Source organism: Astatotilapia calliptera, chromosome 4, assembly GCF_964374335.1.
Source record: "Astatotilapia calliptera chromosome 4, fAstCal68.1, whole genome shotgun sequence".
NCBI lineage: Eukaryota > Metazoa > Chordata > Actinopteri > Cichliformes > Cichlidae > Astatotilapia > Astatotilapia calliptera.
The window spans coordinates 14,072,501-14,085,650 of NC_137425.1; the positions used below are offsets into that span (position 1 = coordinate 14,072,501).

Genomic DNA, 13,150 nt, shown 5'->3' on the forward strand with positions numbered 1-13,150 from the left:
GAGATATTCATCAAGAGACAGTAAAATCATGACGTTGCTTCTGTTCGATCTACCTCATGCTGTCCTTGATTCCTTGTTTCAAGATTTCCTGAGATGAGGGCCGTGATGCTGGATTACAGGAGCTGAAGAGCTGGGCGACTAAATCCGAGCAGGCCTTCGACTCCAAACCCAGCGGATTGCCACTGCTGCACACTTTGGCCAAGGACAACTAGGGGAAGAAGACAAAGCACTAAAATAATTACACAAGAAGGCTTGACATCTTGCTGCTATGTAACGCTAGAAAGGCAACAACAAAGTTTAGTACTGTATTAGTTTCCTGATATAATTACAGACCTTGGGATTTAGCTGAGTCATACTTTTGTGATTCAGTGGGGCGAAAAAAAAAGAAAAAAAAGAAAGAGAGAACGTCAACATCTGTCAAGCCCTCTTGACTTTAGTTGATAGCATTTCAATAAGCAACTCCAACTCTGGAGAAATGTAGGCCCGGGTAATAAAAAACAAGAAATGACAGCTGAAAGGTTTTCAAAAGAAAAGCCATTTGCTGCTTTTTTGTATCACCGCAGGGGAGTACAAAGAGAGAACAAAGCTACAGATTGACAGAGAAAACCGATCACAAGAAACCAACTGAAAGTTGGTGAATTGTCCTCAATCACGCACCTGTGCCTCCCAACATCCTTTCCCAGCATAGTCCCTGAGGGTTCGCACACACTGCAGGTACCTTCCTGGATCTGCGATCTGAAACACATACACCAAAAAAACCGAAAACAAAACCGTAAGCTCATGATTGGAGTCAACGTGAGAATCTTTCTAGAATCTGTAAAGCATTTACTATGTTAGCTGGTTATGTTTGACTGACTGTGTAAATAAGAAATAAATCCCAAACAAACAGCTGTCTTCACCAAAGGCGCATGCTTCTGAGAGTAAATCTCGAAACACGGTAATGAGAGAACCTGACTCACAGCTGCCTTACGGCTGTGCTGCCACATCAGGTATGAGCTCTGTAGACAGCCAGCCTGTGACGACTCCTCCAGCATGGATATGGCTTCTGAACGCTTCTCATCATCCTGGACAAATGAAACACAGTTCCTTAAGGTTAATGATAGCAGTAAAGGTAAACTGTCTGCCGCATGCTGTCTCTGCAACATATGAAGGCTCGTGACATAGTTCTGCTTTGTCACATTGGTAAATAACAAAGCATACTGAAGCTGTGAGTAAGAAGAAACAACAAGGCCTGTAAGACAACAGAAGCTGCATGACAGGGACTTATTCCATCTGTGGTGCTAATGACCAACTGGTCCAACAGCCCCTGTGACATCAGCTCAGTTTTAGGTTTTGGTGAAGGGGTGGGGGTAATAGAAACTGGTCTAACCACACCTGGATTGAGATACAGCCCCCCACAGTCTCACTCACCTCAAACAGCTGCAAAACTTTGGCCAAACAATGCAACAGGGGACCCCTCCTCTCCTGCAGAGAAATCACAAAAGCAGATTGGTAAACAGTTTTGCACATGCAGTGTATGGCACTGTAAATCATAGTCAACTAAGAAGAACAGAAGCCAAGCTTTAGGGACAGGGTGTTCAGGCAGCCTTCCAAATATTACATTTTTATGTAATATTTTGTCTGAATTAATGATTTAAGAGAAACCCCAACTTAATACTTTAAGACCAAATCAGGCATCAATGGAGATTAAATTTGCACCCCAGCTGGTCAAACAGGAACTCTGAGCCTACCATGTTGTTAGCGCACTCAGCCTTGAGGTGATCAAACACCACGGCCTTGCAGCAGCTGCCGGTGGGCGACCACGGTGGACGGATGAACACCCAGATGAAGGGATCTGCTGTGAGGGAGCGCAGGCTCTCTGCGAGGCTAAAGAAGTGGGAAGCCTTTCGACCACACACATCTGCTCGGCCCTCGTCACTTAACAATGCTGAAGGCGAGAGAGGATGCACATTTTTAATCAATTAGTTCAATTATTTAAAGGGTTTTCTGTTATCTGTGTTTATATATGACTCCCCATTTAATCTCTGACATGAACCAACCAACAACTTACGTCCTTCATTGTATAAATATGCAATTCCAAGCTTCACAGCAGCTTCAAAATTCCCTTTGTCAGCAGCTCTAAAGGAAGACAAAATTTAAAGTAAAGACTCAAATTGACAAACAACATATATATAAGTACACTTTTGACAGTAGGTGATGTACCTTTCAAAAAGCCATAATGTGTTTGGGGATGGCCACGTGTCTCTGAAACTGACCCTGGCCCAAACACTAGAGTGGTTGTCAACAATGTCCCGCAGCTGAGAGTGAACCTGAAACAGGCATTTAAAAAAATAAATAAAAATAATTAGAACCCCAGCAGAGGAGAAATCTCAGGTAATAAAGAGTTTAGCTGTGTCAGAGTGTGCACTTTTACTCACAGCTCGGATAGACAGGAGATCCTCTGCAGAGAGATACTGGAGCACACAGAGAAGAACCTCCTCAGGGAGAGACAGCAAGGTGATCCCAGAAGATCGCTTACGTACCCGCTTCCGTGCTGGAACCGAGTAGCATTTTGAACAACGGCAGTGGACAACTGAAAGAAAAAAAGCAAAGAGGAACTGCATATATTACACATCAAATGTTTTGAATACTTGAGCATCTTTCCCATATTCACCCTGCAAGCAACAGCACTGGGAGGAATGCTTTAAGTGTACACAATCAAAATCACAAATCACTTAAAATTCCACACCTAAGTGCAAGATTGGCTAACTAATTCTCACATTAATGACAAACTAATATTTGCCTTTCATTGAAAGCAGGTCAAGTTGATTTAGACATACAGTGATGCACTCCAAGATGAAGGTTGCATGGCTCCACATTCAAAACTACTAACGTAAGGCATCTACGGGTGGTCTACTCAAACTCTCTGTGAGTGAGTGGGAAAATGTTTAAATTAATGGAAAGATCATCACCTTAAAAGTATTAAAACACATAAAAAGCTAATGTTTTTTTTCTGCAGATGTTAAAAATCTAACGGCGGTGAACTGAGCAGCTGAAGGAGGAAAGTCAAAGTCGATGAGCGCCCAAATTTCCCTCCTGTAAGTTCCACGGCAGTAGTAACGATGAGTTTCAATTAGGTTTCAAATTCGAACTAGTCTAACGCTAAGTATTTATTTTTCAATGACCACAAAATGCTCACAAAGTTAAAAGAAGAGACGTTTTACCTGCATAGATATATTGCCAATATGATTTACCATTACTTCCCGGAGGCTATACCAGTTAACGTTTGTGGTGAGCAGCAGCTAATCACCAATGCTAACTGTGTCAAACTTTAGTGCTCTGAAGTAAGACCGCAAACACTTGTTGCATATTATAGTAATTTCCATATATCGGTGTTAGCAAGAACAAGTTGAAAAAAGTACTTACCGCCTGCTTTCATTGCAAGTACAGGGATCACTCCTCAAACAGCGATGTCTTACTGTAGATGCAACTCTTGAGTAGCGATTTATATACGAGACGATGTTGGCTAATGTTACTCACATTCAAATGCTCACACTAATTACTAGAAAACGAAATAGGCAGTGTTACAGTGTTGTTTCCTGTGTCTGTTTTGCTGTGATAGTTGACTAATGTCTCCGTAAGTTGTTAGCTATTGCCTGAATTCAAATCCAAGCACGCGTCCTCACTTATTGGACCCGCCCCAAAAGATGCTCTCTAGGACCGCCCGCGCTCACCGTTTAAACTATACGTTCAATCTGATTGGTCCTCACTGATGATGCCTTTATTTAACATTTTAGCCATTTGATTGGTCAGCGCGAAGAACGCTCGCGACGATTGGTCAGACGGTATAAAACTGCAACATATTAAACGCTCATTGGAGAACGTAACGACATTTCGAAGTACGCGCTCGTTAGTGAAGGTATATAATTGGCTGACCCGATTTAGAAGCATGCCCACCGAACAACCTTTAAACAGTGGACTGTGGGAAATGTAGTTGGATAGAGAATATTTTTTAAAGGTACGGTGTTTAAAGGGACAGGTGCGTAGCGTCAGCTTTGAAGGATGTCAAAAGACATCCCCCAAACATATTGTTAGCCATGGGACTTCATTGTAACTTTTTAATCATCTTCTGTTGTATATATATATATATATATATATATATATATATATATATATATATATATATATATGTGTGTGTGTGTGTGTGTGTGTGTGTGTGTGTGTGTGTGTGTGTGTGTGTGTGTGTGTGTACATTAAGCTAGATGTTTCTTTACGTCCTGATATGTAAAATATTTGAAATGACAGAAGATGCCAAGTCAAATCAAAGTTTATTTTTATAGGACATTTAGAACAACCTCAGTTGACCAAATATTATATAATTAACATTAAACCAGCTCACTAATAAATACACTAATATACACAATAAACTCAATAAAACATCATGAGATAAATCTCAATAGACATAAATAAGACCAACTGTAATAAAAAAAATGCAATACCCTGCTCAGCAAGAATAAGCAGGCTTTAATGTGTGTTTTAAAATGACTGAGAGTTTGTAATATGATATGTAATATGATTATATTTGTTTGCTAAAACAGAGATGTAACTAAAAGAAATTAGCGACTGGTTCAGCTTCTGAAGCAGCTGCCTTTAATTAGATGACACCCTGATTGTAATTATGATTATTATGTCCCCACTGTTATTTGCTATACTGTCTCAGTTCAATAGTATCTCTTCATTGCTTGTCTTTCTGAAAAGGGTCTTAAGGGAGCAGCGTAACCTCCCAAGAGTAATCATGTGTTCCTTTCAGGCTCTCTATTGATCCACACATCACCTGCTCATCCAATCTAATCATCACTAACAATAGCCAGTGCTCAACATTGCCTCTTCCACTCAGTAGGTTCCTTTAAAAAAAAAAGAAGAGGAAAATGCCTAAATAAGTTTACATGAAACTTTTATGTAATTCACAAAAGCATTAAGACAACACATCTAGGCATTCTTCTTCTATAATCATGAGCTTACAAGTGTTTAAATTGCTCATTTGCTCATTCTTAGGCTATTTAAAACTGGAGGTGCAGGATGATCAAATTATCTTGTAGCGGAGTGACCTCAGAGAGGGCAGGGGCTGTAACATCCACAACTAGATGCAGCAGTTTCCATAGAAACTCAGAGTAATCTTAACCGTTTTCTCAGTAAAACACAAAGTAACCAGGGAGAGGAGATCCAGTGGTGCTTTGAACCTTAACAAAAATAATTAAAGCTAAAGCTCAGTGTGCTCAGAAAACTGCAAGATCTGTCATTTTTATTGGTAGTAAAAAAGTTTATTTATATATGGGAAGTAAATGGGAGATGACTTCACATTTCAGTGACTTAATTTGCAAGCTTTATTGATGAGAAAAAGATTGCTACTATCTGTTTGTAATTTCCAGTGTTGATGATGCCCATACAGAAATACCTAAAACTAAGAACCAGCATTTAGTTTGTGTCACTGTTGGATTATTAAAGTATTCTCAAGTCTTTGAGTGATTAAGCCCAATGTCTTCTCGTCACATTTGTTTCTGTTGCAATAGCTACACACAGACTGCAGCTTAATGTCATTTTGCTTGTGATTTAATCTGACCGTCTGGCCAGGCATGTGTAATTTCATCTACAACTGTCTCCAAAACAGCTCCCATAATATCTGGAGATGAACTGAAATGTAACTCCCTCCTGCTACAAAGGTATTATGTGGAACCAGCCTTAGTCGCTGGCTAATTAAATACACCCAGATTTGTCTTTTGAACAGATGGTGTTGATCCGAAATTTGAATAAAGTATAAATAAAGTCATGGGACACCAGATGTCTCTTTAATGTGTCAAATTGTGCTGTTTGCTTCTTTTTTCTGTTTTGTATGTATTAAACTGAGTTTTATATAATTCAAAGTCTGATAAGGAGCCAAATAGTGCTGAATGTTTTGGTTTGAGGCCAAGTTCTGGATAAAAAGAGGCGGACGACTTGTTTCCATCTGGTTTCCTGTAATCCGTGCTGACCCTAGCAATCCAGCTGACCACTTCCACCTCGTCTGTACTTTGCCCCTCAATGGCCTACCCACCCTTTTATCAAGACCTAAGCACTGTTCCCTCCACACCCACGCTTTACCAGCTGTAATTTAATTTGATGAAATATGTTTATACCCAGAAATATAAAATTAATTCCTGCAGAACTGTGACTTAATAACAAGTGAGAGTACTTGGCCTACTTTATTCTACTGCCAGTAGGTGGTGTCATTTATTCTGATTGATGTTGGCCAGTCTGTTTTCTTAACAACCAGATTCCTCATCCCCGGGTATCTGAACAAGTCATCCTAGCTGGCAGGGCAACACATGACAGCGCGTCTAAATACAGCATCGAAATTTCAAGCGAAGGCTGTCAACTGAAGACAGGTTTTGCGTTTTGTGAAAAAACAGAGCGACGGTTGTAATTATTGCTCACACTGTTCGAAATAGAGCCAAAACAATGTTGTTCTCCTTTGTATCCACTGTCCACTCTCCACTTGTCTTCTGTATTTTTAGCCCTGTCAGAGATTCTTCCAGATTGACCAGGACAGAGTTGAATGGTGTGACGGTTCACACTATTCTAAATTATTTTCCAAAGCAAACAAGTACAAAGACATACAATGAATGCATAAAGGTTCTTTCTTTTTACCTTTAGGCTATCACAAACAAAGGTGCTTATGTGACATTTGTTTAATACAGTGCTTACATGAACAATTCAAATTTACATATGAGTAGAAATATACAGTACAAATAGAAAAATAATTGTATATACAGCACCAAATATTAGTGGGCACACAAACCAACGTATTTTGTGTCACTCGCTGGAGTGACAAAAAGCATAGGCTGACAGCATGGCTGTCTTCTGGGAGAGGGACATTTTTCCCCGCAGCAGAGAGAGGTAGGTTTTCCCTTTAATCTTTCAGAAGGCAGAAGGGAAATCACTTCACATCTCCAAGAAACAAGAAACAATTTCTGGTCACCTTCCATCATTTTTTTGTTTTTGTTTGTTTGTTTAGTGTCAATATACTGGCACGATATAGCTTTAAAATGAACAACAATGCGGCCAAAGTGTACTACATATATAATGTGGACTATACAGAGGCGAGAGTATAAGCGTATACACGTTACCTATCTTGTTTTTGGCATCCTTTGTTTCCCACAGTAAACTGACGAATAACCATCTTTTTTTCCTCTCTGTGCCACCAAACATCCTTCTCTTCCACATCTGTGACAGGTCCACCACATCTGTCCACAACTCATGCCCATCATTGTTAGAGCAAACCCTAATCCGGGTGAACGGATCTGATAGCAAAGCGAGACAGCCCGTGTAATGTAAATCTTAACTTGTCTTGATCAGAGGATACTAAAACAATGGCCCACCTATAAATACTTTTATGAGCTTTGTGCATTTGACATTTACCTTAAAAAAAATTATAAATGCTTGCAGTATGCCGGTGTTTGCAAACACACTGATCTAAGGTTCAGAGAAGACTTATTCCTCTCCTATTCAATTTAAATTCTCGCCATGGATTCCAGTAATGCATCATGTTCCTCGACAATATTACTGCTTTGTTCAGGATGGCTGATCCTAATCTAACTGCTGGGGCAACTACTCACTGCCACATGTAGTGAAAGGAATGACTTCCCAGGTTCCTTGTTTTTCTCCATTACCTCCTAACTATATTTCTCTTCCTTCATTAGCATGCAAGACAACATCTAAATGCACACTGAGCCGCAAAACATGTCAAAAGAAAAGGGGCCGACTCTTTGCAAGTGTACTGAGGTTGGGCAGGATGACAGATGCAGCCTTGAATTTGGCAAGTTGGCCTTCAAAAGGTCCTCGGTGGGATTGGCATTCGATGTTAACTGTTACCCCTGGGTATACAGACACATTTTCCTTAGCAAGCTTGACTAAACCAGTGGAGACAATCAATGCAACAGTGATCTATAGTAGCTCTCAAAGGTAAAGAAGTGTCACTAAAGTCCTTCACGTGGAGACAAATTGTCTTCTCTGAAATTGCTATACATTGTATACATTGCACTTACTCCCTGCGGGAGTTACGTTTTGAACCTCATGTTACATTCAGTCACACAAAAGAGAATGATTAAGACAGAGTAAAATGCCATTGTTTATCTCATCCTGTGAGAAAGCACCTATTCACAGATGTGGCGCTGAGCGCAGCTACATTCACTCACTCTTCCTAAAAGAAAATGTGAAGGAAAAGGAAACCCCAGAGCCACTTAGAGCCTACCTATTACTCAATTTTCACTAGAGAACAGCCTTGTATCCTATTTTCACACAGGATTTTGCGACTCACTTTTAATCAACATTTTTTCCACAGCTGGGGGAAAAAATTAAAACAACCAATTCCTTTGGCACAGATAGATAAAGACTGCATGAATGTCTGCGGACTGTGAGGTTGTCGTGTAAGTGTGTGTCTTAATTTGAGCATAATAAGTCTGTCCACACATCTCCTGGGCTATACAACAATGGAAAATGAGTGTGATTAAGTCAGAAGCTGGCAGTGTACAATGAGAAACAGATTTGAAGAGTCCTGTTGGGTAAAGAGAGAAAGCAAAGGGGGGTAACTCTTGGAGTGGGGGAATGTGGCAGAGCTTTTTTCCATGAGTGGTTGCTCAAGGCACCAAATGGGAGGGGCCCTAGGGGAGCAGGATCAGTCAAAGTGTCCCTGCCGTGGCATGTCCCCTATGGCAGTGTCCTTCAATAATCCTGGACTCCTTTGTATGGAGTTGAGGTGTCCCACAAAGACATAGGGCTGAGTGTAAATGCTCACTTATTGAAAAGAAAGGCAATCAAGTCAGTCATAATTAGGTCCCCAGTCCTTTGTAATGCGAAGCTGAAGCTACAAAAGGCCTTTCAGGGTATGTCGCTTTACTTAAAATGCTTTCTTGTTTGCCATGGACATGGCCATATGTGCAAATCTCTTTTTCCTTCATTGTGAGGACCAAATTCCAAAAGTCTCTCAGTTGACCTGGATCTTAATTTGAGCACACACAAACACTTTGCACTCCTCCAGCAGGTCCTCTACCCTCTCCAACTGATCGTCCACACAGATGCCAGTAAGATCCAGCAGGACTCAAGTTCCAATCTCTCATTGCGCAAAAAAAAGCCCCCAACACATTGCTGTAGTGTCACAGGACGAGTGAATGACGTTGGCCGCTGACGTGGGTGCTTTGCTTTTTCGGCCGGGTATCAGGTTGCCGTCTTTGGCCCGTTTGTGGCCTCTTGGAGAGTCACCTGTCCTGATACAAGGAATGCTGTGACTGACGTGCCTAGTGACGCCAGCACTGACTCCAGCAGCAGCTCTGCATAGCGTGTTAGGTGTCTGTGTGAGCTCCCGCTGTAACTGCTCGTGCGTAAGTCATCAAAGGCCTGTTAGTGTGTGTAAATATGCATGCAGTGTCCAATGCATATTTTGCACATCTCCTCGGAGGTTGTTTTGACACCGGACACCTGCTGTCTGATGATAAAAGAGCGTGTGAGGCACTGGTGATCTCTCATTGCCAATCCAAAAAAATCTGATGCAGACCTCACAGACTAAACAGATCTTCGGCGTTTATCTGTCCTTTTGACCCAAGCTATCTCCAACATGATTTGAATTCAACTTTGTAACTTCAGAGAATGGAGGGACGTTGCATTGGGAGGTGAAGTGAAGAATTTCTGGCCAAACCTTGAGCTCCCAGCTCTAGGCATGTTCCTCTATCATACCCCTGTGTTCACTCACAGGGGACACTGCTCAGACGTGAATGAGCCCCCCTCTTTCTTTTTCCTTCTCTTCTTCTTGTGGACAGTCCAACAAGCAGTTGCCATCATTAACAGCAAAATACCCATGACAAGTAGCACAACTGACACCACTTTAGTCTGAGGCAGGTCATTATAAGTGTAGGTCACTCCTGTTCCTGCTACACCGATAACTAAAGAGATGATTCCAAATGGAAAGATGCAGCGGTACCAGGACTTCTCCATTCCTCCAGTAGCCTGAGATAGACGCTCCAGAGAGGAGAGCACCTCGGGCACTTTGGCCCCACCAGTCTCTAGCGATTGACCCTCCTGCCCCAAGTTGGTCTGCGGCTGTGGTTGGCAAGCCAAATGGCCTGTTGTACAGCCCATCCTGACTGTGTGGGCTGGCGTATCCTGACAGGATCAGCAGCGTTGGCTTCTGGGATCCTACTTGTAGGTAGCTCTGGCCTGGAGAGACAGAACGAGACAAACGGAGGCGGAAAAAAGGAGAGGAAGGAGAAGGAGGTCTGTATGAGACCAAAGAAACGACTTGAGCAGGTATGGCTTGAACATGTCCGATGAAATCTTCTAAAATCAGCTGAAATCCACTCACACTTTCCTCTTCTCTGCCTCCCTCTCTTGCTGTTTCTCTGTACACTGTCTGCCGGCTCTCTAGTAGCACATTGTACACTCTGCAGAACGTAGTGAGGGGGGCATATATATATAAAGGCTTAAGGAAAGAGGAGGGGCTAGGGAGGAAAAACTGGGAAGTCCAAGTGCTACGATTCGTTAGCTCATTGGTGACATCAAACACTGAAGTAGGGAGAACAGGGGTTGACGAAACACAGGAAGGGGGAGGGGAGGAGAGTTAACTGCTCTCTCTATTCTTCATGCTCCCATCACTGCCTCTCAAATGCAGCATCTTTGTTTTCCTGCAGTATAAAACGTTTCCCATGGGAACGCAGAAGCCTAGTGTTGACTTGAAATTAGACGCGAATGGGAAATCCTTATTTATCTCTATGTTTACTGAAAAAAGAAAAGGGACATTCCCCATATAGATCGCTACAGATGTGTCATCTCTTCATATATATATATATATATATATATATATATATATATATATATATATATATATATATATATATACACATACATATATATATATATATATATATATATACACATACATATATATATATATATGGGGCCTCTATTAATGTAAATACAATGATGAAAATATTGACTCGTGGCAGAAATACTCATAAAAAAATACAGGCAGCCTCCACCTTCCCTCCCACACACACATGCACACACACGGCTGGAGCCAGTTCTTTCTGAATGGAAAGCAGCCTAGTAGTAGTTAATCCCCTTGTATGCTCGCTCTTCCACAAAAAAAAGAATTAAATAAAATCAATCTAGACACCTTTCATGTCCAACGTTTGCTAATCTTCCTCCTCCACATTTATAAAGCTACGTTTGTGAAGGACACACAAATCTGATTGTCTGTTTTATCTTCAGGCATTACTGGGTTTTCTACGACAGCATGTTAGCCTTTTAATGCTTCCAAGATTTATTTTTTTTATCAGCTCAACTTATTCTTGATAATATGATAATCAGAGATTTTACCAGAATAGAAAATACGTCATGCTCCCTTATAAATGCCAAACAGGCTTCCTTCTGTACAGGACAGCTGCTGTTAAGACCGTGTATGGGTTGTCTTGACAGAAAAATTCAACTTGACTGCCTGATCAGTGGGGGGAAATCAAAAAATATACCCTAATGTTGCCTAACTGATGACTACATTGACTTAACAATCTCGGCTGTAGCTCAATCAGCAACAGCTATTTAGAACAGCCAAAGAGAAATAAAAGAGGGGAAGTGAGGAATGTCTTTGTGAGGAGTGGGGGCGCAGTAGAAAAGAGACGTTCAAGCGCAATGGGCATTTGAAGGACAGAAGTGGATTCTTGGTAGCTCTGTTGGGTTTCTGGGGATTTGTGCTTAGACTCCAGTAAGCAATTAAAAGTGAGATGACTGGAGGAAAAGAAAAAAAAGAGTGGAAGCTCCAAAGTATTTGAACTTTTCCCCTCTGTAAGTGTGTGTGTATGCGTGGCATATGGCAGTAATTTCCATGAAGTTTCACCCACGGACAGTAAAACTGTCTTGCATCTTCCATTATGTGTCACAAAGAGGCGTGAGAAAAATGGGATAAAGGCGTGAGGCATGCATAACCTTGGGAGGACCGGGCCATGCTGGAAGAGTGGAAGAGCTCTGCTGGTGACAGGCAAAGCCAGGCAGCAGCTGATGCATGCAGGTCACAGGAAGGCTGAGCTGCATGAGCACCACTCCCACTAGGAACTATGTACAGTGTTGACCCAAGGATACTTCCATGCCTCCTTTTTTTACCTCCCTCACACACATAGACAAACACAGATCTAAGACTATGTGAGGCCATAAACCAGCAGCACTCTGATCCAGTGCCCTGCAGATGACTGCAATCCAAAAGTAGTTGGACATTTCTGTGTGAACAGGTCTTGTAAACCTGCAAATGTATTCTTCTTTGAACCCAGGAACAGACGTTCAAACCATCAGGCCCTTGTTCTTTTGGACTCATCCAGCCATCTGAGGCTGAAATACTCCTCCTTTTTTCATATAATCATTTTTTTGTCCCTCTCCTCAGGGAAACATGCCATTTCCAGCTTGCAGCATGCTGCGATGCCAGGCACACCCAAGCACATCTTCTTTATGACTCAGCCGGCTCTGGGTGTGCATGTCTCCCTGTTTGTGTGCGCGCGCATGAAGGGCCGGTGCAGCAGGGCTTCAACACCCACGTCCTGCTGCGAGAACCCAGCGCCACCTGTCGCCCAGTCTGGCACAGCCCCTGCCATCCACCCGTCATCTGTGGGCACGAGCCTCTAAGGCTCCTCCAGGCGCTCCTGAATCTCACGTACAGCCTCATAGCACATTTGATCGTGAATACCATATCACAGAAACACAGTGATGGCCCCATATATGCGATCTAGCAGATGTATGTATGAAAGATTATGCTGGCTCAATATGGGGGATCAAAAACATATGGAAAAACAGTATGGAAGTGTGTGTGTGTGGTGGTGGCACATTTCTTCTTTCTTTTTTATTTAAACACTGAAAATGAATGATATGAAGTGAAACACACAGGTAAACTTGCAAGGGCATCTTTGATTAAAATGTAATTTGGACTCTTTTTTTTCTGTGAATTGAGTGCCACCTGCTGGCAAAATTCACCGAGTGAATATTACACTTCTGAGGCATCAGTTACGATGTGTCAGAATTTAGCAAAAAGGAAAAATTAGAAACAACTCAAACATATAATTTAACCTACAGCTTACATCACAAATACACACACTTAAAGTCACTG

General features: G+C 41.8%; 1 protein-coding gene across 1 annotated transcript in view; it reads right to left on the reverse strand.

Annotated features, from left to right (window-relative positions):
- The window catches only part of ccnf (cyclin F), a 10,005-nt gene extending 6,313 nt beyond the window's left edge, over positions 1-3,692 (reverse strand). The window contains exons 1-9 of the mRNA XM_026164939.2: positions 3,406-3,692; positions 2,418-2,572; positions 2,203-2,309; positions 2,051-2,118; positions 1,731-1,927; positions 1,411-1,464; positions 960-1,064; positions 658-735; positions 54-208 (exon numbers count right to left, since the gene is read on the reverse strand). Coding sequence (XP_026020724.2) covers positions 54-208; positions 658-735; positions 960-1,064; positions 1,411-1,464; positions 1,731-1,927; positions 2,051-2,118; positions 2,203-2,309; positions 2,418-2,572; positions 3,406-3,418 — 932 coding nt within the window. The 5' untranslated portion in view covers positions 3,419-3,692. The remainder of the gene's footprint in view (positions 1-53; positions 209-657; positions 736-959; positions 1,065-1,410; positions 1,465-1,730; positions 1,928-2,050; positions 2,119-2,202; positions 2,310-2,417; positions 2,573-3,405) is intronic.
- Between the last annotated feature and the right edge of the window lie 9,458 nt (positions 3,693-13,150).